Raw genomic sequence first — 22,402 nt, forward strand, 5'->3', positions numbered from 1 at the left:
CAGCTATGACACGTCAGAGGAGATCTGGCCCTCCCGGCTTTCGCCCAAGGTTTTTTTTTCCCATTTATTCATCATTGGAGTTTGGGTTCCTCGCCACAGCAGGGCAGTGTTGGCTTGCTCACCGGGAAACTGCATTTATTTATTTATTAGATATCATTTATTAGAATGATCTTGCTTGGTCTATAAACACCATGCACTGTGCTGTGTTTTACCTTTCTGTGTTTTTCTGTTTTTCTTGTTTGCTCCTGTAAAGCTGCTTTGGAACAATACACATTGTGAAAAGGAGATCAATTTATTTATAAATAAATTGAATTGAATTAAATAGTGTAATATTTATTTTTGGGTGAACTATCCATTTAAATACAAAACTGCTCTTTTTGAAATGAAGTTGGCCTCTTATCATCGCAGGCATCGGTGCCATTTGGTAACCACAAAAGGATCACAGTGACAGAAAAGGCTAAAGGTTGTTATTATTTTTATTTTACTTTATTTTACTTTACAATGAAAACTAGGATCATTTAACATTATATTTGATGATCCTTTTAATTGTGAAATTGCGACATAAGAACCTATAAGTATGTGCTCCAGTCTGCCATTGTCTTCTGTACGCACCTTTTGCCCCACCTTGTGGTTACATTTGAAGACCATAAAACACAACTAAAAATTAAATATTAAAAACGGACAATTAAATATAAAATCTATTTTAATGGCATAATATAAAATCAAATTTAGCAATGTTTGTCTAATTTACTTATCATTATTTCATTTCTATGATTTTTTTAACTTTGAGAAAATTGTGCCCTCTTTGGATGAAAGTGGAAGTGTCGTTTCGACTCATGGTGATGACGCAGTTTGCGTGCGCCGCTGTTGATGTGAAGATTTTTTCATACAGTGTGCGTTTCATTAAAAATTCAATTCGTAAATTAAACAGATGGACAGTTTTTAGCGACTATTCTACAAGATTGAATCTGAGGTATGACAGCGGTAAAACATGATAAACAGCTATTTAGATTGCCATGTTATGTTTTTAAAGCGCTGTATTTTACAGGCTATAATGAGGATAAATGAAGATACATTACTAGAGGGACAGAAGGTTGTGCTGGTACCTTACAACGCAGATCATGTTCCCAGGTATTAAGTAGCGGATTCAGGGTGTCATCTTGTGTGATGGTGGGAGCAGTTCATTTAAATCTATTTATTTCATCCCTGTTTAGATATCATCAATGGATGTCGTCTCCCGATCTGCAGAAGTTGACCGCATCAGAGCCCCTGACCCTAGAGCAGGAATATGACATGCAAAAGAGCTGGAAAGAAGATAACGACAGTGAGCTTCCACCTTACACATGCACATGTTTCATGTTAGTGTCCTGTTGTCATTCACGCACATGCTCTCTACTTGATATGTTTCTGTGTTCATTCGTCTTTGATTTCTCCCCCATAGAGTGCACCTTCATCGTCTTGGACAAACAGAAATGGGGAGATCCAAGTATACCAGAAGAGGGATGCATGGTGGGAGATGTCAACATTTTCTTGACAGACCCCAGTGACCCAACTTTGGCTGAACTGGAGATCATGATCGCAGGTAATATGTGTTTAGTGTGTTAAATAAACTCAGTTTTACTAGGTCTGGCAGTAACATTCAGGTTTTTTTCACGCTAGTGCCCTGCTATAGAGGAAAAGGACTTGGCAAAGAAGTAACTCGGATGATGATGTGCTATGGTGAGATGAAGCTAATGATTTGTTTAATGAGGAACCATTACTACAGTTACTACAGTATTTTAGTTTTTTTCCAAACAGGCATCAGCATGCTTGGAATTCAAAAATTTGAGGTCAAGATTGGTTTGGATAATAAAACCAGTATTGCCATGTTCAAGAAATTTCACTTTAAGGAGGTGAGAGAAATAAACTGAACTTAAACTTAAAGGGATAGCTCACCCAAAAATGAAAATTCCGTCATCATTTACTCACCCTCAAGTTGTTCCAAACCTGTATAAATGTCTTCGTTCTGCTAAACACAAGGGAAGATATTTGGAAAAATGTCAGCAACCATACAGATCTCATCCCCCATTGACTCTCATAGTATTTGAAGAGTTCGGTTCCAAAATGAGATAACTCCATTTTTAAAAAAATTCAAATATCATGTTTTTATTGTGTTAGTTAGCTGTATTTTTTTGTTGTTATTATGGCTTAAATAGAAACAAACCAACTGCAGTTTGATTGATATTAATTGGAATGCATAATAAAAAGAATATGATTTTTGAAAAATAAGCTATCTCATTTTGGAGCAAAGAAATTTATACAGGTTTGGAACAATCTGAGTGTGGGTAAATAATGACAGAATTTTCATTTTTGGGTGAACTATCACTGAATTTACTTTCACATGACAGCTTACAAAACAGTAATACTCCAGAAAATGACATTTTGAAAATTGTTTTTGCAGCTCACTGTCAGTGAAGTCTTTCAGGAGGTCACTCTTGGGGTCACTGTGAATGAGAACGTACGGAAAGTTTTATTTGGAAACATGGACTTCATGCTGCAGAGAGAATACGGAAAGGCACGAGATAGTAGACAAGCCGCAAACCAACCTTTCTCTGTGAGCTGTGAATAGCCTTAACACGATGCAGTTAAGGCAGAATTGGCTTTCATAGAAGATTTGATTTCTGTTTTTAAAAAAAGCCTTATGTGCATATTAATTATTAATGATTCACTGTGTCCCAAAAAGCTGATATACTTCCAGTAGGTGACATTTGTCTGTAATGTTTAAGTGTAACAAGAATTATAACTCAAAGCAATCGACGCAACCAAACATTGTAATGTATATTGTCATATTGTGTGATTTTATCTTGTTAAGGCATATATAAAGAAATTGGATTGTAAAACTCCAATCTAAAGCCTTCCATCTGCATGATGATGTTGTTTTGATTACAATCAATATTGAAAAGTGAACATAAATGATAGATTTAGCCAATATTTTAATATAATAATGAATTAGTTTAAGAGGTATTCTTATGTACATACCGTTTCTCTTGTAGTAAATTTAGTTTAAGTAAATTGTATTAATGTCCTTCATCAAAATACATAAAGGTCTTTTTAAAAAGACTTTGTGGCCGTTTTTTCTTTTTAACAATAAAAATGCTTATCTCAATCTTACAGGCATTATGTTATAAATTTACAGCTTTACTCAAGCATTTGGAACAACCTATAACTCATAGAGACTACATACTTGTTTGAGAAAACCTACAGATAAGGTGTTATTGCACATTTTACATTTGGACAGCAAACGTGTGAGCTTATGAAAATTCATCAAAACCTTTATTATAATATGTTGTGGTACATCGGACTACAAAGGTCACAAATGTAATAACTCATAAACTGCTTCTTGAAGTTTTCAAGTTATTTTCCTGTCCTGTTTTGGCAGTTTAAAGACACACGGGCCAGATTATTATTCACAGACTGATCCATAGTATTAATGATCATTTCAAAAATAAGAGAAAATCAATTCCATAGGAATTTGCAGAGACAGATCTGTGACTTGGTCCCAATGCATTGCATGCCGGCTCAGATCCAGGGCAGGATGGATTATTGACAGACATGTCAATCCCACGCTCTGAGATCAGACATTTTTTGAATGACTTGCTGCACGATGTCCAGACCCTGAGCCCATCTCAAGGTTTCCTCAAAGTGTACATTTAGTGGAACACAGTATGCTTCTTTTCTCAGTTCAGTCAACTGACAAACTGCTAAAACGCTTGAAACTCCCACAATCAGCAGAAGGAGGAGTTTCAGGAGGAAAGAGAAGAACAAGGAGCACATGGACCGCTTGCCTTTGGACACAGACTCTGATTTGGTCTTTTTACCTGTAGGGAAGAGAGTGTAACAAAAGTCACAATGTTTTAGCTTAAGCCAATATAACATTTACACATTTCACATATTTTGACAAAGCAACTTGCAGCGTATCATTTAACAACACAAATAATTTCCATTACGTAAACATACCGTCATTTTGAGCAGCTTTCTTTTTCTTCTCTTCCCTCTTTTTTTTCTGTTGTTCTTGAGCGGCGAAAGCAGACATCTGAGCCTGATACTCCTGCCTCTTTTTCTCCTTTTCATCAGCTTTCTTCTTTTTCTGTGCCTCTCTTTCCCTGGCTTCCCTTTCCCTCTGCTTAGCTTCTTTTTTCTTTTCTTGTTCTGTAAGCATTTCATGTTTTGGAAATAAACCCCCAAAAAAGCTTTGTAAAATGAGGAAGAAATATTTAGGATCCAGTCCTATTTCTAGTTCACTAATCAAACAAATTTGTGACATTAACCATGTCGGACTTCCTTATTTCCAAACGATGGACATTTAAATACTTAGAAATGTTCTTAATTTCAATCTGAAAGTGTTAATATATTTTTTTAACAAGAGATTACATTAAATAAAATGCAAAATACTTTAGTTTAGTTGAACGTTTCAATGCACAGCTGTAGCTCGGACTACTAGCCACTACCTCTCTCCTTTAACAGCCGACGTTCTCGTTCCCTGTCTGCTTCCTCCTGAAGGACCTTCATATGCTGGAGAACCTAAATACAGACATCATTTTTCTTTAGTGTACAGAGACAGATGGTTTCAAAGCATCTACTTGGTAGTAAATAAACTTATTCGTTCGTTCTAATGCTTTTATTTTCACTCACCATGGACGCACACTGTTTGCACTGTTTCTCATCTAAGCAATCACCTGCAGCCTTGGCCAAGGTTGCCTCCAATGGGTTATCCTTCAAATCCAGCCATTTCAGACTCTACAAAAAAATCATTTTTATCATCTGCTGCTGACAAACGTATTGACATACAGTAAACAAGTTAATGCATGGAACTGGTGATGTCCTAGGGTCCTAGCCATGAGACCCTATACCCACCCTTAGTTGCGAGAAGCTGACGGGAAGCTTTCTCAGTTTGTTGTTGTATAAATCCAGATGCTGGAGGTTACAGAGCTGTCCGATTTCTTCTGGTAAGCAGACAAGCTGATTCTTGCTGAGATCGATTTTGACAAGGTGAGTCAGGTTACAGAATTCAAGCTGGTGTAGTAAGAATAAAAAAACATTACTAAAAACTTGCTTCTAATTTACACATTGTAATATACTCTGTTTATTTAGAGTTGCTACTTACAGTCAAGGTTGTGAGGTTATTACAGGATAGATCCAAAGCTGTTGCTTTTGGAAATGCAGCCTGTAGAAAAAGCAATGATTTTTAATTGTCAGCCTTCACACACACCGTTTATAGATTTTGATAATTGAAAGTGAAAATGTGTTTTACAACCAAAGCATAAACAGTGATTACACAGTTAATGTGTAGTTAACAAAGACAAGGTAACCCAGTAAGGTCTAGATAAAGATTACCTCTAAGGTTTTAATGCTGGTTGGTTTAAATAATATAATAATGCTAAACTTAAGAAATGTAGCTACACTTACCAGCTCCTTAACTGGCACCTCAGTAAGGTTACTGAGACTGAGATCAACCTCGTTGCCATCAATTTTGTCTTTAAGGTTCTCAACTTTGCCTTTATTCATGCTGCTTCCTTACTAGACACAAAAACACATAGAATCAAATTGAATTAATTAAATGTATTAATACGAATGAATGGAAGAACTTTTGACAGCTATATGATTTGAGCGAAGTAAAAGAGTTCTCGTAGATAAAGTTGAATACAAACAACAGAGGTTTACTATTACGTCTAATTGCGAATAGCGAAAGTTACTACCTTGTTAAATATGCTCAGAAACAGTCCAAAGTGTTGATGTGGAGAGTCAGCTAACAGATTTGCCACAGCAATGGATGATAATCCACGTCATTACTCGCTTGTGCCAGGAGTAGCAGTTGACATCGTGTCTCGTGTGTGGAAGAGCGCCCGCAATGATCGCCTCCTAGCGGCGGGAGGTCTAGAGGTCTCTTGATTTCTATATGGGCATTTAGCAGCTGTTGGTTCAAACTTTGCCGTTTTCGGTGAGAGTCCACGTAGTTTAATGGGTCACGTTCAGCCACTTTTTAAAGCTACTTACGCTTTCCTGAGGTAATTTAAAAATAATAATCTCTGTGTTTTCGGTTCATTCAATATTCGTTGAAACAAACAAAAAAAGGATTTGATACTTTTTTCAATATTTTGTTTGCATTGGGAAAATGAACATCTTTAAAAGCTTAATTTTCAATCAAGGAGTTTCTTTTCATCGCCGTCGGCAGAGGGCGCAATGACGCCTCAATGCAGCGGAATTAATCTGTTACACAAAATATTATTTATATACTATATAGTATATTATAGATAAAACAAATCTAACCACACAATAAAAGTAAATCTTCTGGGCAAAAACAGCTTGTTGCAGTTTGAAAGATGTAGGGAATTTTTAATGTAAGGCACATTATCAGAAAGAGCTTTATTGCCAAGTGTGCTTGGACACAAGGAATTTGTCTTAGTGACAGAAGCTTCCGGTGCACATACAGGTTAAAAGAGTGACAAGGCACAAGTAACAAAACGTAAAAAATAAATGTGTGAGAGACAATACACATTTGACAAAACGGACAATATTAGACAAAAGGCAGTATATTGTATGTACAGATGTGCTATATACAAATTATACTGTGTTATATACAAGTTATGCGAGGGAATGTGGATAGCTGAATATTATATCAATAAAATATGTATAATAGATATGAGTGTATAGTTGTGTATTGCACATGTTTTATTGCACAGTAGAACATTTAACTGTTCAAGAGGTAGATGGCCTGAGAAACTTTTCCTATGTCTGACTGTTTTGGTGCTCAGTGCTCTGTAGCGCCCACCAGACGGCAGCAGCTCAAAGAGAAAGTGTGCGGGGTGTGAGGGGTCCAGAGTGATTTTGCGAGTTCTTTTACTCACTCTGGAAGAGTACAGTTCTTGTAGATTGGGGAGGGTTGTGCCAGTGATTCGCTCAGCAGTCCGGACTATGCGTCGTAGTCTTCGGAGGTCGGTTTTTGCAGATGAGCCGAACCAGACAGTTATGGAAGTGCAGAGGACGGATTCAATGACAGCTGAGTAGAACTGTAAGAGCAGCTCCTGTGCCAGGTTGAACTTCCTCAGCTGGCGAAGGAAGTACAGCCTATGCTGGGCCTTTTTGACAATGGAGTCAATGTGAATGTCCCACTTTAGGTCATGTGAGATGGTGGTGCCCAGGAACCTGAATGACTCTACTGCGGCCACAGTGCTGTTCATGATAGTGAGTGGGGGGAGTGCAGGGGTGTTTCTCCTAAAGTCCACTATCATCTCCATTGTTTTTAAGCAGTTTAGCTCCAGGTTATTATGACTGCACCAGACAGCCAGCTGCTCAACCTCACTTCTGTAAGCAGGCTCGTCACCGTCCTGGATGAGGCCAATAACTGTAGTGTCGTCTGCGAACTTCGGGAGCTTGACAGAGGGGTCAGTAGAGGTGCACAGTCGTTGGTGTACAGGGAGAAGAGCAGTGGGGAGAGCACACATCCCTGGGGGGCACCAGTGCTGATGGTACGGCTGTTGGATGTGAATTTACCAATTCTAACTAGCTGTTGCCTGTCTGTCAGAAAGCTGGTGATCCATTGACATACAGAGCTAGGAACAGAGAGCTGGTTTAGTTTGGTCTGGAGGAGTGTTGGGACGATGGTGTTCAAGGCTGAACTGATGTCCACAAACAGGATCCTTGCATAATTCCCTGGTCTGTCCAGATGTTGTAGGGTATAATGCATCATCCACAGACCTGTTTGCTCGGTAAACTGCAGGGGGTCCAGTAAAGGTCCCGTGATGTCTTTCAGGTAAGCCAACACCAGTCTTTCGAATGACTTCATGGCCACAGATGTTAAGGCAACGGGTCTGTAATCATTATCATTGGATTTCTTTGGGATGGGAATAATGGTGGAGCGTTTGAAGCAGGAAGGGACTTTGTTCAGCTCCAGTGATCTGTTGAAGATCTGTGAAAAAATGGGGGCCAGCTGGTCAGCACAGGATTTCAGACAGGCTGGTGAAGGCATGGCGCTTTCCTTCCCTTTTGTTTCCTAAAGACCTGACGCACATTATCTTCACTGATCTGAAGAGCAGAAGGGGAGGAGAAGGGGGTACCTGGAGGTGTTGATGGCTGTGTAGAGAGGTGGTCAGTGTGGGGTGTGAGACCGGGGGTTTCAAATCTACAGTACAACTCATTCAGGTCATCAGCAAGGGTTGATTTGCCTCAGTGCTGGGGGATGGTGTCTTGTAGTTTGCATTATATTCTACAATATACCCAAAGTGAAAATTTGGGGAGGTAAAAGAGCACATACGCAATTATAAATATCAACCGTCCAAATTTGTTATCCTGTCATAGAAGATGCTCCAAACAAATCCTTTTTTAACAAAAGGTTTATTGTGTGTTTGACATTTTGTAATCTTCATTCTAAAAAAGTGATGATGTATTGATAGAACCCATTCCTAACATAGTATTAGATTAGTGTCAATCCTTCTGGTGCAGAAAGAGGACAAAACAGAATCACAAAAGCAATACAGATAACAGAATTCGAGAAAACCCTTGAATATATCCATGCTGAATGCATGTTCGTTTCTGGGCCGCTTAAAAGAAGCAAGTAAATTTACAGGTAAATTTGACATTCCGCTGTAAAACATTCAATGCATGGCTACAGTGTTTATCTGTATTGCCTCTAAGACAGCGTGCTGTTATGCCAGTGTATTGCTTGTCTTGTGAGTTAAAACCTCTTGATTACAGTGTGTATGTGTTTGCGTGTGGAAGCTTGGTGTGGAAGGGCTAGACATATAGTGCAAACGAGAGATGTAAAATTTCTATTATCTTGACTGCAACTACCATGCACTTACCTCATGCACCGCATTTGCGGTCTAGGGAGAAAAAATCTACTAGTGCATGTGTAAAGTACACAATCCCGTTTGGAGCAATTTCACACCATTCATATATACTAAACGACACATTTAACAGACTTTTACATTGATAACAAGAGCTAATCTAACAAACAAATAGAAAAGAAAATATTTTACACACAAATGAAAAGGTTGTTTTCTAAAGTAGGAGTCATTTTGAAGACATATCGATATATGATTGTACTGTTAATCCTCTCTGTTGTACAGACAGTTAAACAAAGGAGCCAGACAACTGTCTAAAGGACTAAAGGAATTGTGTAAAGTGAACCCACAGAAAAACAGGTCGTATTTGTATTAAATATGTTTGGCAGAACTGTTCAACAACTATCAATTGTTAAGTTGTGGCACACGTTTCAACATCTTGTCTTACAGTTGAAGACTTTAAGAACTAAGTAAACACTGGATCCCCAAAAGTGCAACACTTTTCAAAAGCAATACATGAGACTCTTTTGAAGAGCTACAATACATTAGCTTTGCTTTTTCTGTAATTACTAGGCTTGGATATAAATTGACTAAAGTGTAGCTTATGTATATGCTAGATTGCACCTAACACATGACATGAATACCTGCTTGTTAAACAAACGAAAATCTTGACAGTAGCTTTGTTACATTTAGGATACCATTAACAGCAGAGATATATGACCACAGATGTGGACCTCATGGGCAGGTTTCCCCAGTACAAAATGTTTCAAAAGGCTCAGCGATAAGCAGTTAAGTGTCTTCTCCGTGGCCGGTATGATGTGTGATGCAGGTCTGGCAGCTCGGTAGCTTTGTATATTTGTGACATGCAGGGCCCTATGTATCGCTCAAAGTGAGCTGCAGCAAACTACGAGGGCAGAAATGTTTAGGATTAAAATTGTGTTTAGATTCATTTTCCCTCTGAAGGGAGGGAACACAAAAGAAGATATTTGGAAGAATGCTTGTAACCAAACAGTTCTTGGCCACCATTGACTACCATAGTAGGAAAAAAATGCTTTATAAATGTCTTTGTTCTGTTGAACACAAAAGAAGATATTTTGAAGAAAGTAGGAAAGCAAACAGTTCTGGGGCACTTTTGAGTACCATTGTCATTTTTCCTACTATGATAGTCAATGGGGTCCAATAACTGTTTGGTTACAAGCATTCTTCCAAATATCTTTCTCTGTTCATCAGAACATACATTTACACAGATTTGAAACAACCCGAGGGTGAGTAAATAATTGAACCGTCCCCCTTTAATTTAAAAGCTCAACAAGTTTGAAAGGACAGGAGGGCATGTAAATAATGACAGTATTTTCATTTTTGAATTCGAAGTGATGTCACTATAGTTATTATAGGTATGTATTCAAAACGACTAATGGGTGTTCTATTGAACAAGCCTGACAAAATTGTTGTTAATTCAGATAACAGGATTTGATGATGATTCGTGTTTATGTGAGTTAAATATAATAGATGAAATACAGTGCCAACATGTTTCATCTGAGCGTTCACAAAGCGTAGCCGTGAAATTCGCCTGGTTGTTAGATACTGGAGTGTTACCTGGATCAGAGGCTGGAGTCTTTACCAAGACCTCGTTTTTCAAGATTTCATCAGGAGAGCTGCTCGAGTCCTCCCTCAGCTCGTACACACGGAGGAGGGCAGAGCGTTGGTGTAAACGTGGTGCTTTACAGTATGAACATATTGAAAACACAACACTTAGAACAATGGAGAGGGGAAACCACACAGTTCATCCTCCAAGGCCCTGGTTTGCATGTAGGATGTGAAACATGAGAATTTCTACAATCAGACACAAGTTTGGGTGGCATGAAGACCTCCTAGAAGTAATGTAGGTCTGTTCTTGGTTAAGGACAGCACAGTGGCTAAGAGGATTTCACACAGCTAGATGTCCACGATGAGATTTATTCTTTGGGTTTGACACCTCATTGGTGACCTCCGGCTCCACCAAGTTGATGTTGCTGGTGGACGCATGGTGTGTCAAAGGATCTCGTCCGTGACGGTATATGTCAAGGTATAACAGACCTAACAGATACGACAGAAAGAACCCATGTGAGAAGTTACATATGACATTGGTGTGAAATAAAGACGAGAAATAAAAAAGTGATATTCGTGAAGGCTAAAAATAAGAGCATTGTGTTGTAGATGCATAGAAATGAAGATAAGAAAGAAATGAACAAATCAGAAGAACTAGGCTTTACTAGACTTGTATTGGAGTAGCTCTTGGAGATCAACGGAAAGTCATTTTTCCTAGAGGTTTTGAAGTAATTGAGCCAAAATGTCCCTCAAGAAGACCAACACTTTTATCCATTGTTCTCCAAGACTTCTCTAAACCGAAAGGTCCTGCACTGAATATTCACCATGCATCCTAAATAAATGAAGTGGCTCTTTTACCCCAAAGAGGTCAAAAGGCAAGAATCCAACTGATGACAATAGTGAATGACAAAATCCGTGACCTCTGTGCGTTAACTTGCTACAAGTCCATACCTATTCCTCAATGTCAACAGGACACGAGTCCTCATCTGTCCATTCCACAGACATCCAGGTAGACAGTGAGAAAGAGAGATGGGAAATGATGGAGGGAAAAACAGATACAGGAAGAGAGAGAACACAGCACATTTACAGCACATCAAGACAATCAACCAACCATCCAAGGAAACTAAAGAGTGGGATTGAGAGGGAGAAAAGAAGCTTAATGCAATGAAGTGATGAGAGAAGATGATGGTAGCGGAGGTTCTTCTGAGAAAACTGCAATTTCACTACAGCATGTTTATAGCATTTAATGGACGCTAATCAAGGATACTCAATTTTCAAGTGCATTTTCATGATAGCCAACAGTAAGTGTTGCTTTTTCCTCTAAAAGCGAGACGGGATATTTATAGAACAGTGCAGACTGGAGATTGAAACAATGTTCAGCTTACACTATCACACCTGAAGCAAATTACAGTTATGGTGATTGCTTAAAGGAATTGTCTTTGTGTCTTCTCTAGATAACATAAACCACGTCGTAAGTTAAAAATGGATCGAATATGCTGGCAAGAGAGTAAGGATGAGAATAAAATGAACAGATGAATGTAGAAATGAAAGGGACTTGCAAAGCTACTTTGAGCTGGCAGACACTGAACATGAACTTAGACATTAGTGTGACCCAGAGAGAAAGATACAAGTCAATAATATAAACCCTCTCTCACACACACAAACACACGCATACAAAAGAGGGGGGGGGAGAGGGCATTGGCCACAATACCAATTCACGCCAAACAAAACTACAGCAGGGTCAAAGAATGTGCATGAGCAGAGAAAGCCAATAGGGTTTTAGAGCCAGTGACGTTTTTTAAAGGGACACCTCACCCAATTGCTTCCAATCTGAAAGTCCATGTTCGAGGGGTTGCCACTCACCAGCGAATCGGCCGTCAGGAGGCTGCTCATTGTCCAGGCCTGTCATAATGTGGGTGTCAGACTGTCCCTGATTGTTATTGTCAAACTCTGGACAAGGCACCTCGCTCCTCCTGCGCCCACCTGCAAGCGAGGTCAGAGGTCAAACAAGAGCAGCCGAGGCAGGGCAGAGGCGGCAGTGAGCGGGTCGGGGCGCAGGATGCTACGGCAGCCATTTTGTGATGGCTGTGGTGATGGATGCACATATATTTGTGTGAAAGCAGAGCGGATGCGATTGGCACGTGCATATGAAAGTGCTGACAAATGGTCTATTACAGACATTCATTACTTTTGTCAAAATATACACACAGCACATGATGTCAGACGAAACATATTTATGCAGAATGGTCATTCAAAATGATTAAATTCACATCGTTAGTCTTAGTGGTTTAAGATGGTCTCCAGACCAGTCTGACCAGATAAAAATCACACTACCCTACACAGTTAAAAGGAAAAGGCTGCATACTGGGCGTGTGTTTTTACATAAAGGCAGATGACAAATGTGCTTTGATGTGGGCTGAATTAATAAAACATGAAAATCGAATTGAATGCACCACAAATGAATCACGTGACCTTTATATCTGTAGTGAGCAACCTGTGGCCCACCTGCAAACACTGCTTTTTAAAACAAGCCGGTGTGTAGGCCGTTTTAGAAGCTCTGTGGGTGAAATACCACCTACGGTTCACATTAATGCAGAGTGCTCCTTCTTTTTAATATAGTACACAGTGCAGTGATATCCAAAGGCAATAATCATCCAAGCTGAGGTTACAATTACCCTGTTCTTTGGTGGGAGATCCACAATCTTCTTCTGTGACATCATTTCCCTAAGGAAAAAAATTGAGAGCTGGATAAATAAACAATAAAACAACTAAAAGAGTGAAATATGTTGGGTTTAGAATTAGACGGTTTGCTGTTATAATGTTTTACCTCTGAATCCTGTTCTTCTATGGCAGCCACAAAGTTATGCCCTTTTGCCTCCAAATTTGGGATTTCCTGGACATTTCAATATTTCATTATGTCAACTGGCACAAACAACTCTCAAAGAGCAATTTTAAGTCAATGTTTAATAGATTAGGTCAAGTTTAATTCATATATTCATATATTATATTACATTATATTATATTATACATTTTTATCTTTCTCAGATTTTCCAGGATCTTTTCATTGTTATATGATATGATATGATATTATATTTTATTAGTTACATGAATATAATTGTATAATATATTATATGTTAATCTATATTTTATTTACATTTTTTATTGCGTTATTTTCCTAGTCATTTTTATTTTATTCTTAGATGTTTCCAGGACCATCTAACTGTTTTTCTCATCTTTGTAAGTCGCTTTAAATAAAAGCATCTTTAACTGTTTAAATGCTAATGTTAAGCCTACTGTAAAACTATAATGTCACCACCATCCCTTACCTCACCCTCATGGTGGGATGGGGCCCTGCTGTCTGCAGGTGTCTCAGGTACCTCCTCTCCCTCGGCCCCAGCCATGTAAGATCCAGACATGGAAGAAAGTGAGTCGGTACTGATTTGTGAATGCTGACTATGAGAGGATGCCATCGACATCACAGACTGGGTCAGGCTGCTGCTTACTGGATCTGTACATGACGGGAAATAAGCAAATAAATGTGAACAAGAGCTCTGTGTTACTCTTGGTTAACTGAAATGCACTGAAGAGTTCTACCCTCTGGAGAGGTGATAGTGGAGGAGAGGGGCGTCCCATTGCAGGACGACTGATCTATTGCCCCCGAGGATGACAGGGTGAGGTTGTCACTTTCTGGGGTTACCCCAGACTGCAAAAAAAAAAACACACACACAATGATAACCATTTATCATTTGTTTAATATCTACTATAATTCTAACGGACATTGTTACTTAAAAAAAAGAATGGATGGATGTATATAAATAGGCAAGTTATGAAGCAGTTATTATTGACTGGTGGCATATTTCTATAAATAAATTGTAATTTCTTTATGCACTGAATGCCAAATTTTACAGAATGTAACAAGCTTAAGAAAGTTAATAAAGCAACCTATTTATCCTATACGACATATGTCCTCTTTTCTTTTTATGATTATCGCAAGTTTTGATATAAAGGTTCAACTTATGTTAAGAATGACTGTACCTCTTGCTGCTCTACATGTAGTTTTCTTCTACACGTTTGCACTTCAGACTCACTGCATGATTTCTCATCTTCTTCCTCAGGAAGCACTGAAGAACTCTGGGAAAGGGATCTAGAGAGTTTCCAAAGCACATTATTAGCAACAACAACTTGTTTACCTGTGTGGTTCCTCAGTCCATAATTTTACCTCCACAGGTAATTAAGTGAGCTGACACCTTATATTTATAATATCCAGGAGTGCCAAAACAAACACTTGCCATATCTGCCAATGTTTTGTAGATGTTAATTAGTATTTTTGTAGAGCATAATAACAGTACACAGTTTTGTTTAGTCAGTCATTAACCCTTTAGTTGGCATTCACTCACTTAGTGCTACTTTTTTTGTGTTTTACATTCTGGCTGGAATTGACAGAGTGTTCTAGTGGAGAGAGGGAGCGTGCAGGCGTGTGGTGGCTATCGCTGCCATATGTGGGCACAGATCCAGAAACATGGCCCCTGGTGAGCCCCTGCAGCGGAGGAGCAGATGGAGACGGGTTCAGGGGCCCATTCAAGGCCTCTAACAGGGACACAGCTTCATAGCCTGGTGGGATGTGCTCTGATGCCTGTAGTAAACATACATGTGTAGTACGTTTAATGAGCATGACAGAAATGTAGAAATATTGGCAGTAAAAACACACACAATTCAATGTTTATATTAGCTGTTTGCAATATTTCATCAGAGTAGGAAAAACATTTTTCATACAGGCCAGGTGATATGAGAAAATGTATCTGTAAGAATAGTATTTTAGGTTTTTAAGACATGCTTACTACAATGATGGCCATGAATGTTTTGATTACAAAATAATAAAGCAGATTTAGTGAGTTACCGAATGCTCCTCTGAGTCTGAGGTGTGGGAAGTAATGACGGGGTTGAATCCGGTTGGGGTGAGCGGGCTCAATTTTTTCCTCATCGCTCGGATCTGCAGAAGAGCGCGGAATGCTGCAGGGATTCGGAAAAGAAAGTTTTAAATGATTGATGCAGTAGCGGATATATTGTAGAAAAAGATACACTTAAACTTACAATATGACTTACAAATGAGTGTAAATATTTTATAGATAAAGCAAGAAAACCAAAACCGTAAAACCAAAAACCTGAAAAGAAACACAGATAGAAAATACAGGATGATATTTTGTTCTGATGACCTTTTCGGGTTTATTTTGTGATAATGACTTGCTGGCTGCACATTATGTTTTAATGGAACTTAATCTCAATCAAAGAGTCCTATTGAATGAGTGTCGTGCTGGGGTTGGGGCTTACGTAGTCGACAGATGGGGCAACAGTTGGCCTGGTAACGCAGTGTGTCTGCGCAGGCGTTGCACAGGCACAGGTGTCTGCAGGGTAGGATAAGTGTGTCCCGCACATCAGACAAACACACTACACATTCAGCACTGTTGTCACTGATCTCATCTTCAGTAACCTGTAAATAATAATATGTACTGTTTCACATTTCACTATCAAAGAATCAAATGAAAGCAATCACAGACCTTGAATCGTATTGATGTGAATGGGCTCTATGCATGCGTGACTTCCGCGTTTCACAGGAAGAACCCTAGGCAGTTTCCGGTTGGGGAGACTTAAAGCAGAAAGAAATGGAAAAATTTGAAAATAGTTCAATTTAGCAGATGCTGTACATTGTGGCACACAGCAGTGATATATAGAAGTGGCGTTCTACTGAATTTGAATGTTATAACAAAATGTTAAGTTATGAAAGTATCATTTCAAATACGGTAGATCAGCACTTCTATATACCACGGCTGTGTACCGCAATGTACAGCATCTGCTAAATTAAACTTTTTTCCATTTCTCTCTGCTTTAAGTCTCCCCAACCGGAAACTGCCTGGGTCCTTCCTGTGAAACGCGGAAGTCACGCATGCATATAGCCCATAGTGTTTTTAAATGTTTTACACAAAATATTGCTTCATAATAACTATAAATAAATATGACACTTTAAGTCATTTCAGTTTTCAGATTTGATTATTTTTTGTACAGTTTTTGAACTTACCTTTGATTCCTGACTGTTGTATTTGTTCTCAATTCCATAGATCTCTTGCAGTAGGTAACTGACACCATCCACCTAAAAGAGATTCATCACAAGCTTATGAGATTAAAGAACAGTTATATCATTTGGAAATTTGTTCTTAGATATTAAGAGACTCCTAACAAAGCCATCGGAGTCAAGACTTACCACTTGTTTCTGTTTTAGAGGTTTAACACAGTAACTTTCATCCATGTGCTAGGAGAAAAGGAAAGTACTAATATAAAAATCAACATTAATTGTTGATAATATATTTTTCATTTGGTAAAATAGTCTTTTCGAGACTCGAGATCAGGCAGACATACACATGCAGTACAACTTCATGATTTCATGTTTTAGTCAGAATAAATTCTATATAGAAAAATGATAAGGGCAAATGTATTTCTGGAATATACACAACAATAACAACAATCTAGGATGTGTTTCTTTTTAACACAACACAAAAAACGTACCTTCTCAAAGGTTGCGAGAAGAACATGCGAGTGTCCCAAAAGATCTGCGCAACCAAAAAATCAAGTCCAGTTTGAATGAAATCAAATAGTGCTTTTAAAACGATCATTTTATTCATAAAAAGAATGACGCCATCCTCACCATCTCCCTCGTCCACTACTGCTTGTACAACCATGGGGAAGACTTCTTTATCCATATCAAACAAAAGCTGAGTAACAATACATCACAGTTAGCCGCAATAACCACACATGCATTACGAATCGTTCAATCATTTCTTCAGTAAGATTTGCATCATTTCAACCTGACTTATTCCAGCCTCTCTCACTAGAACACACACATACACAAGGGCAAGGATAACAGATGTGATACCTACAGATGTGATACGGTACTGTTTAGCATGTTGACCAAATGTTATATGCTCTCCTACTTGTAAGTCGCTTTGGATAAAAGCGTCTGCCAAATGAATAAATGTAAATGTAAATGATACCTCTTCATCTGCCCATTCTGACAGGTTGACGTAATGAGAAGGTAAACAGAACTGTTGGCAGACGCCGCGTTTGAAATGCACCGTCTCTGACTGCAGAGAGCTGTCCTGTGGCAAGTATCTGTCAACATGTGAACAATAAACAGAGCAAAACAATCAAAAGCCAACGTTTCCTGTCATTTCCTACCCTGCTGCCCTATAATCAGCTCATATCGATGAACTCTGAAATGGTTTGTTGATAAATAGACCTTTTAAATGTGTGTTTTATTAAAGTGTGTCTAAACTTACATTGGCACACCATTGTGAAACTCTTCAATGGCTTGATAGTATATAGTGATGGCGACCTGTGTGTCGGCATCAAAGGTAAACTCAATATTGTAGCAGCTGTGGCTCTTCCCAGCTTCCTGTCCGGGTAGCTTCATGTCTTCATTACACCTGAAGAGAATATTACGATTAAAATATTAGTTTGACACCATTATGAAGTTTGTGATTGTGAAAGATGTAGCCTAATATATATAAAATAAATGTAGAAAATATGACATTTTTTGTTCACTTGAGGACCTATATGAAGGAGAATAAAACTATACATATCTAAAAAGACCCCATGAAATTAAAATTGTCAATCTCTAATCATTTTCAAAAGTTTACAAAATGAAAGATGTTTCACAGCTGGCAAGGTCCCCTTGTCTAAACTTAAATAAGAAATGACTTTACCACAAGATCTGTGCTTATCAAATCATTTCAGGTAGTCTTTAGAAGCATTGGCACACATAGTCAAGAGAAATCTTACCGTACAAGTCGCAAAGTGTCTTTGCGGATGTTGATGAGACTGCGGAGGGTTTTGACCGGCTCATGAGGAGGGGGGGCATTGTATGGGAACTGCAAATCATAATCACAACAGATTTAGCATAAACAAATCTTTTTTCATTGAAAGTGACTCTTGGGGTTTAGGTAAAATTATTGATTATAATACATGACATACCCACAAATGAAGCAGACATATGATCTCCTAATCTGCCCAAAACCCCACATTACAAGGACGCTAATCTCTGGACAAGTTAATGCATATGTGTGTCTCCCTAAAAAAGCGATACACAGGCATGTCCACGTGCCAGAGAGGCCACAAGCGTGTGTAGCTCGTGGGTCAACATTGAGAGAGCCTGTTGCCTCCCCTTCCCCCAACCCGGAGTTCAGACTGAATGTGGCTCTCTGTATAAACTGTTGCTTAAATCCACATCATCGCTAGTCTGTTTGATACTGGCCCACCAGCTAATGCACACACTGTAGATAAACACTCACAAAGACTGTATTGTGCATTTATACATTGCCTAAAGGCTGAAAAATACACATACACATCGGGATAAAGATGTGGGCAAATTTAAGCGATATAAGGAGAGCTATACAATGATCAATGACATTAGGACAGAATCAAATTTAGACATATATAACTTTGGAAAAATCTATTTTAACAGAAATTATTTCATAAGAAACTAACATAAATATACACATCTAAGTGTATCACTTAATTGTATTAAATTGAGTCCTGAATATGCCCACATGACATGCATTCCCAGAGCTCAATATAACATTATGTATAAATGTATGCTCATACTTTCCTGCATGTTTGTTTAATAAATATTTGGGTTTTTAGAATGCAATTCTTTTATCTGTATTTATGACATTTAAACAGGTTTACATTTGTTCTGCAAAATTTACCTCCGCAAATCATATTCAAATTTGACCAGAAATGTAAATAAAATCTTACCACTACTGGTCTGTTGCCCAGGAAGTTAAGGTCAGTGTTTTCACCAAAGAGATAGCCTTCAGGATGAGTTGATTCAAACTTCTCTCCTCCCATTATGAAGTGGCTAGCGAAATAACTCCCTACATGACAAAAAATATTGGTATTTTAATGAAACTATATTGAAACAGAACATAACTTCCATGTAGATTTGCCAGATACTGAAAAGACATAAAGACTCATGTCCACATGTACACTGAAACCTACCTGACACAACCTTTTGTATTCAGGGTAGTTCTGTAATATTTAGTAATGCTTTTTTCTTCATTTAGATTTTACCACATAAGGCACAACAGTTTAAGGTTACCTCGTAAAACTATTGGTATGAAATATATTATTGCATTCTATAGCTACCGATGTAGGGCATTGGTAACCTCCAAAACTCATGAATATTAATTAGGTGACATAACATTTTCCCAGTAGTTCTTGCATAAAGGCAGGTTGTGGTGGGTGTTAGCCACACATAAGTACCACTTTTAAAATGATCAGTTGGCAAAGACTCTGCTTAGCGTTATTGTTTTATTATAAATTTGCTCCCTAAAATAGAATTGATTATAACGATGTTCAGGTTTAGACATAAAGACTACAAACTAGAGAAACGATTGAAGAAAATACAAAGTCAAGGACAGACCAAGGATTCAGAGGCCACTACCCAGGGAAAGATACAAGAGTAGATAGATGACCGACCGTGAAACTAGAGCAGCAAATTACAAGAATCAGGCAGCACATAGACTGTTGAGTATCTGGTTACTTGTGGTTAACACACCAACATTTATTTAATTATGATTTTTGTAAAGGCAATAATAACTGGTGTAAAATTTACTTAATTCGTACTGTAAAATGTCCTAACATTAAAATATTACCTTAAATGGATAGCTCACCCAAAAATGAAATTTCTTCATTATTTACTCACCTTCATGTCATTCCAAACCTGTGTGACTTTCTTCTGCAGAACACAAAAGATATTTTGAAGAATGTTGGTAAGCAAACAACACTGGCTCCCAATGAATTCCACTTTGTGGACAAAAAACCACAGAGACATTTCTCAAAATATCTTCTTTTGTGTTCCACAGAAGCAAGAAGGTCATGCAGGTTTTAAACAACATCAGGTGAATAAATTATGACAGAATGTTTATTTTTGGGTGAACTATGCTTTTAAGCCCCTGGTATAACAATGTTGATTTGAATAATATTTTGATTTGAATAAAATAAATTGCCACAAGAAGGACTTAGGATACCTGACAAAACAAATCTACTGTACAATAAACTATTTTGACCTACTATGTACACTGCAGTTTCATATCATGCGTTTGGATGTTGAGTGATGAATGCATGCAGATCTTTTGCTCCAATTAGACTATATTTCAATAGGAGCCACATATGAATATACAGTAAGTGCAAGCATCTGTGGGCCTGCTTTGCTCTTCTGAGAGACAGACTTGCTGACCAAGACACAGTGGGTGGTGGCTCTGTGCCTCTGGTAAGAGGAACAGAGGGCCCTTCTCATTTTAAAACCAAGAAAAAGTCAAAAAGAAAATAAATTGTAACCTAAATGTGTAATTTATCTGTTTGATAAATAATTAGTATACAATATTATTATTACAGTATATATAAATTACAGTGATATTATAAAAAATCTCACCGGTTTTGGGTGGATATCTGTAAACAGAACTGGACGGTATATCGACCTCCTCGACTCCGGCATTCTGACGGCTTGTCAAAGCTCCCATTTCACACAGGCTACAATTAAAATGACACTGAATGATCGCAATCCTACTGCTGCTCAGTCTTCGTTAAAACAAACATCATCTTTATTTTATAAAATCGCTCTAAGTTTTGATGTTTTGACCAATGCGCAGGATTAGTTTCTGTTCTTAATGCTCTATAAGCTCCGCACAGAGTCCCACAGTCGTTGTTTTGTCTGCAGACACAAGCTGCTTTTTGCGTCCTACAACTCTCTCCCGTTTACAAGGTAGCCTCTCCTGCCGTGGTCGGCATCTTTTGCCAAGATGAGGCGTAAATACCGCCTTCCAAACTAAGTGAGATGTTGTCTGTAATAACACAGTTTCTCGGTATATTAATCATCATCCCTGTATCTTGTGTTCTCCGGCCGCTTGAGCGATGGGATGCAGATGCGTATTGGTGCCATAGAAATGTAATAGGTAGAATGCCAGTGACTATGACTATTCTAGAAAATGGGCGGAGATAAGAGTCCTGCGCCTCGTTTCTGATTCGTCACACAGGATGGGTTACTAATAATATTTTTTGTTTCAAAGTATTCATAGTGCCTTTCAGGATAAAAATTGTCCTGACCAAAGCTAGAGTAGCAGACAGACAACGTCATCACGTGGTGCGCGATACTTTTCCTTGCGCTGGTCGGGATACGCCAATCACAGTCGTTTGACATTCCTCGATGAAGGTTTTAAAAACATTAATAAATAGATACCGATACGGTGGATAAACATGTATGTGTCTTGCATCAGTCATATTAATTAGTACATAAACACAGATGTGAAGAAATTCCTTCAGTGAAAGTACAACTGCCCTGATATTTGAACGCAACTCAATGGAATATTAGGCTTCCTGAGCCGCCAAGCGCCACCTAGAGGAATAAGACCATTTTGTCCATCAGTAACAGTTTTCGAATTAGACCTGCCACCCAATGATCAGTACTGTATTACTGTCCTCAGAAGCGCTATTTGCCACCCCTGACGTCAGGCTTAAATCCAGACCTGAGGTTTTGCGCAGTACAAAACAGATACTGCCTCGTGAAACGTGACCTTGCTTCAAATTGTAAAGAATTTCACCGCAGTGTCGGAAGGGCATTATAGGGTATTAGTGTCACTATGAAGTCTAATTATTAGATATTTTCAAACAAAAAGGTTGACTCTTATTTTGGGATTACAGGCAGTAAATCTGCTCATTACTCAATGCATGTTTTCAGTATATTCATTTTGAAAATACATCACATCTGAAACAAATAGACATTTTATTGAATCTTAGAATCTGAATGATATGTTGCCGGATTTTATAGGCTAGTGTATTTCAGATGCGCTTCAGAATTTTATTCCCACTCCATATCATTCCTATGATGGACCAATAATGAAATAAATAAAAGGGAAAGTAGATTAACAACTGAAATCTGAAAGTAAATA

General features: G+C 38.3%; 3 protein-coding genes across 8 annotated transcripts; 1 reads left to right on the forward strand and 2 right to left on the reverse strand.

Moving 5' to 3' along the window:
• Positions 1 to 842: 842 nt before the first annotated feature.
• nat9 (N-acetyltransferase 9 (GCN5-related, putative)) lies at positions 843 to 3,139 on the forward strand. Of its 2 annotated transcripts, XM_057358437.1 has the most exons (7): positions 843 to 973; positions 1,049 to 1,131; positions 1,215 to 1,324; positions 1,442 to 1,582; positions 1,660 to 1,719; positions 1,798 to 1,892; positions 2,441 to 3,133. In XM_057358437.1, the coding sequence occupies exons 2-7, from the start codon at positions 1,055 to 1,057 to the stop codon at positions 2,606 to 2,608; spliced, it is 651 nt and encodes a 216-aa protein (XP_057214420.1). In that variant the 5' UTR covers positions 843 to 973; positions 1,049 to 1,054; the 3' UTR covers positions 2,609 to 3,133. The 2 variants fall into 2 exon arrangements, with proteins under 2 accessions (XP_057214420.1, XP_057214419.1); XM_057358436.1 differs by having other exon boundaries at positions 1,215 to 1,582; positions 2,441 to 3,139.
• Positions 3,140 to 3,290: 151 nt separating this feature from the next.
• Positions 3,291 to 5,856, reverse strand: lrrc59 (leucine rich repeat containing 59). 2 transcript variants are annotated; one of them, XM_057358434.1, is made up of 8 exons: positions 5,736 to 5,856; positions 5,446 to 5,556; positions 5,144 to 5,203; positions 4,894 to 5,052; positions 4,672 to 4,776; positions 4,488 to 4,560; positions 3,997 to 4,188; positions 3,291 to 3,857 (listed from the first exon to the last, which is right to left on the reverse strand). In XM_057358434.1, the coding sequence occupies exons 2-8, from the start codon at positions 5,542 to 5,544 to the stop codon at positions 3,595 to 3,597; spliced, it is 951 nt and encodes a 316-aa protein (XP_057214417.1). In that variant the 5' UTR covers positions 5,545 to 5,556; positions 5,736 to 5,856; the 3' UTR covers positions 3,291 to 3,594. The 2 variants fall into 2 exon arrangements, with proteins under 2 accessions (XP_057214417.1, XP_057214418.1); XM_057358435.1 differs by having other exon boundaries at positions 5,446 to 5,552; positions 5,736 to 5,848.
• Positions 5,857 to 8,359: 2,503 nt separating this feature from the next.
• On the reverse strand, positions 8,360 to 21,421 carry rnf157 (ring finger protein 157). Of its 4 annotated transcripts, none has more exons than XM_057359301.1 (20): positions 20,890 to 21,421; positions 19,212 to 19,330; positions 18,237 to 18,325; positions 17,735 to 17,881; positions 17,450 to 17,567; positions 17,104 to 17,170; positions 16,965 to 17,008; positions 16,663 to 16,710; positions 16,480 to 16,551; positions 15,735 to 15,894; positions 15,304 to 15,416; positions 14,804 to 15,039; positions 14,442 to 14,550; positions 14,001 to 14,109; positions 13,733 to 13,914; positions 13,234 to 13,299; positions 13,082 to 13,130; positions 12,270 to 12,389; positions 11,358 to 11,392; positions 10,784 to 10,895 (listed from the first exon to the last, which is right to left on the reverse strand). In XM_057359301.1, exons 1-19 carry the CDS (start codon positions 20,975 to 20,977, stop codon positions 11,358 to 11,360), a joined length of 1,971 nt encoding a protein of 656 aa, XP_057215284.1. In that variant the 5' UTR covers positions 20,978 to 21,421; the 3' UTR covers positions 10,784 to 10,895. The 4 variants fall into 4 exon arrangements, with proteins under 4 accessions (XP_057215282.1, XP_057215285.1, XP_057215284.1 ...); XM_057359300.1 differs by having other exon boundaries at positions 12,222 to 12,389; XM_057359299.1 differs by lacking the exon at positions 11,358 to 11,392 and having other exon boundaries at positions 8,360 to 10,895.
• Positions 21,422 to 22,402: the final 981 nt, after the last annotated feature.

This window comes from Triplophysa rosa, linkage group LG18 (assembly GCF_024868665.1).
Source record: "Triplophysa rosa linkage group LG18, Trosa_1v2, whole genome shotgun sequence".
Lineage (NCBI taxonomy): Eukaryota > Metazoa > Chordata > Actinopteri > Cypriniformes > Nemacheilidae > Triplophysa > Triplophysa rosa.

Bases quoted from the DNA above. Each gene is read 5' to 3' on its own strand.
- lrrc59 (XM_057358434.1), bottom strand. From the start codon at position 5,544: ATGAATAAAGGCAAAGTTGAGAACCTTAAAGACAAAATTGATGGCAAC. The intron at 5,053-5,143 runs GTAAGTAGCAAC...TTACTACACCAG, and splicing joins ATAACCTCACAACCTTGACT to CTTGAATTCTGTAACCTGAC. The intron at 4,189-4,487 runs GTAGTGGCTAGT...AAATGCTTACAG, and splicing joins TCGGCTGTTAAAGGAGAGAG to AACAAGAAAAGAAAAAAGAA.
- nat9 (XM_057358436.1), top strand. From the start codon at position 1,055: ATGAGGATAAATGAAGATACATTACTAGAGGGACAGAAGGTTGTGCTG. The intron at 1,132-1,214 runs GTATTAAGTAGC...ATCCCTGTTTAG, and splicing joins AACGCAGATCATGTTCCCAG to ATATCATCAATGGATGTCGT. The intron at 1,893-2,440 runs GTGAGAGAAATA...TTGTTTTTGCAG, and splicing joins AGAAATTTCACTTTAAGGAG to CTCACTGTCAGTGAAGTCTT.
- rnf157 (XM_057359299.1), bottom strand. From the start codon at position 20,977: ATGGGAGCTTTGACAAGCCGTCAGAATGCCGGAGTCGAGGAGGTCGAT. The intron at 19,331-20,889 runs GTGAGATTTTTT...TTTGTCATGTAG, and splicing joins CAGATATCCACCCAAAACCG to GGAGTTATTTCGCTAGCCAC. The intron at 14,551-14,803 runs GTGAGTGAATGC...GAAACTCTCTAG, and splicing joins CACAAAAAAAGTAGCACTAA to ATCCCTTTCCCAGAGTTCTT.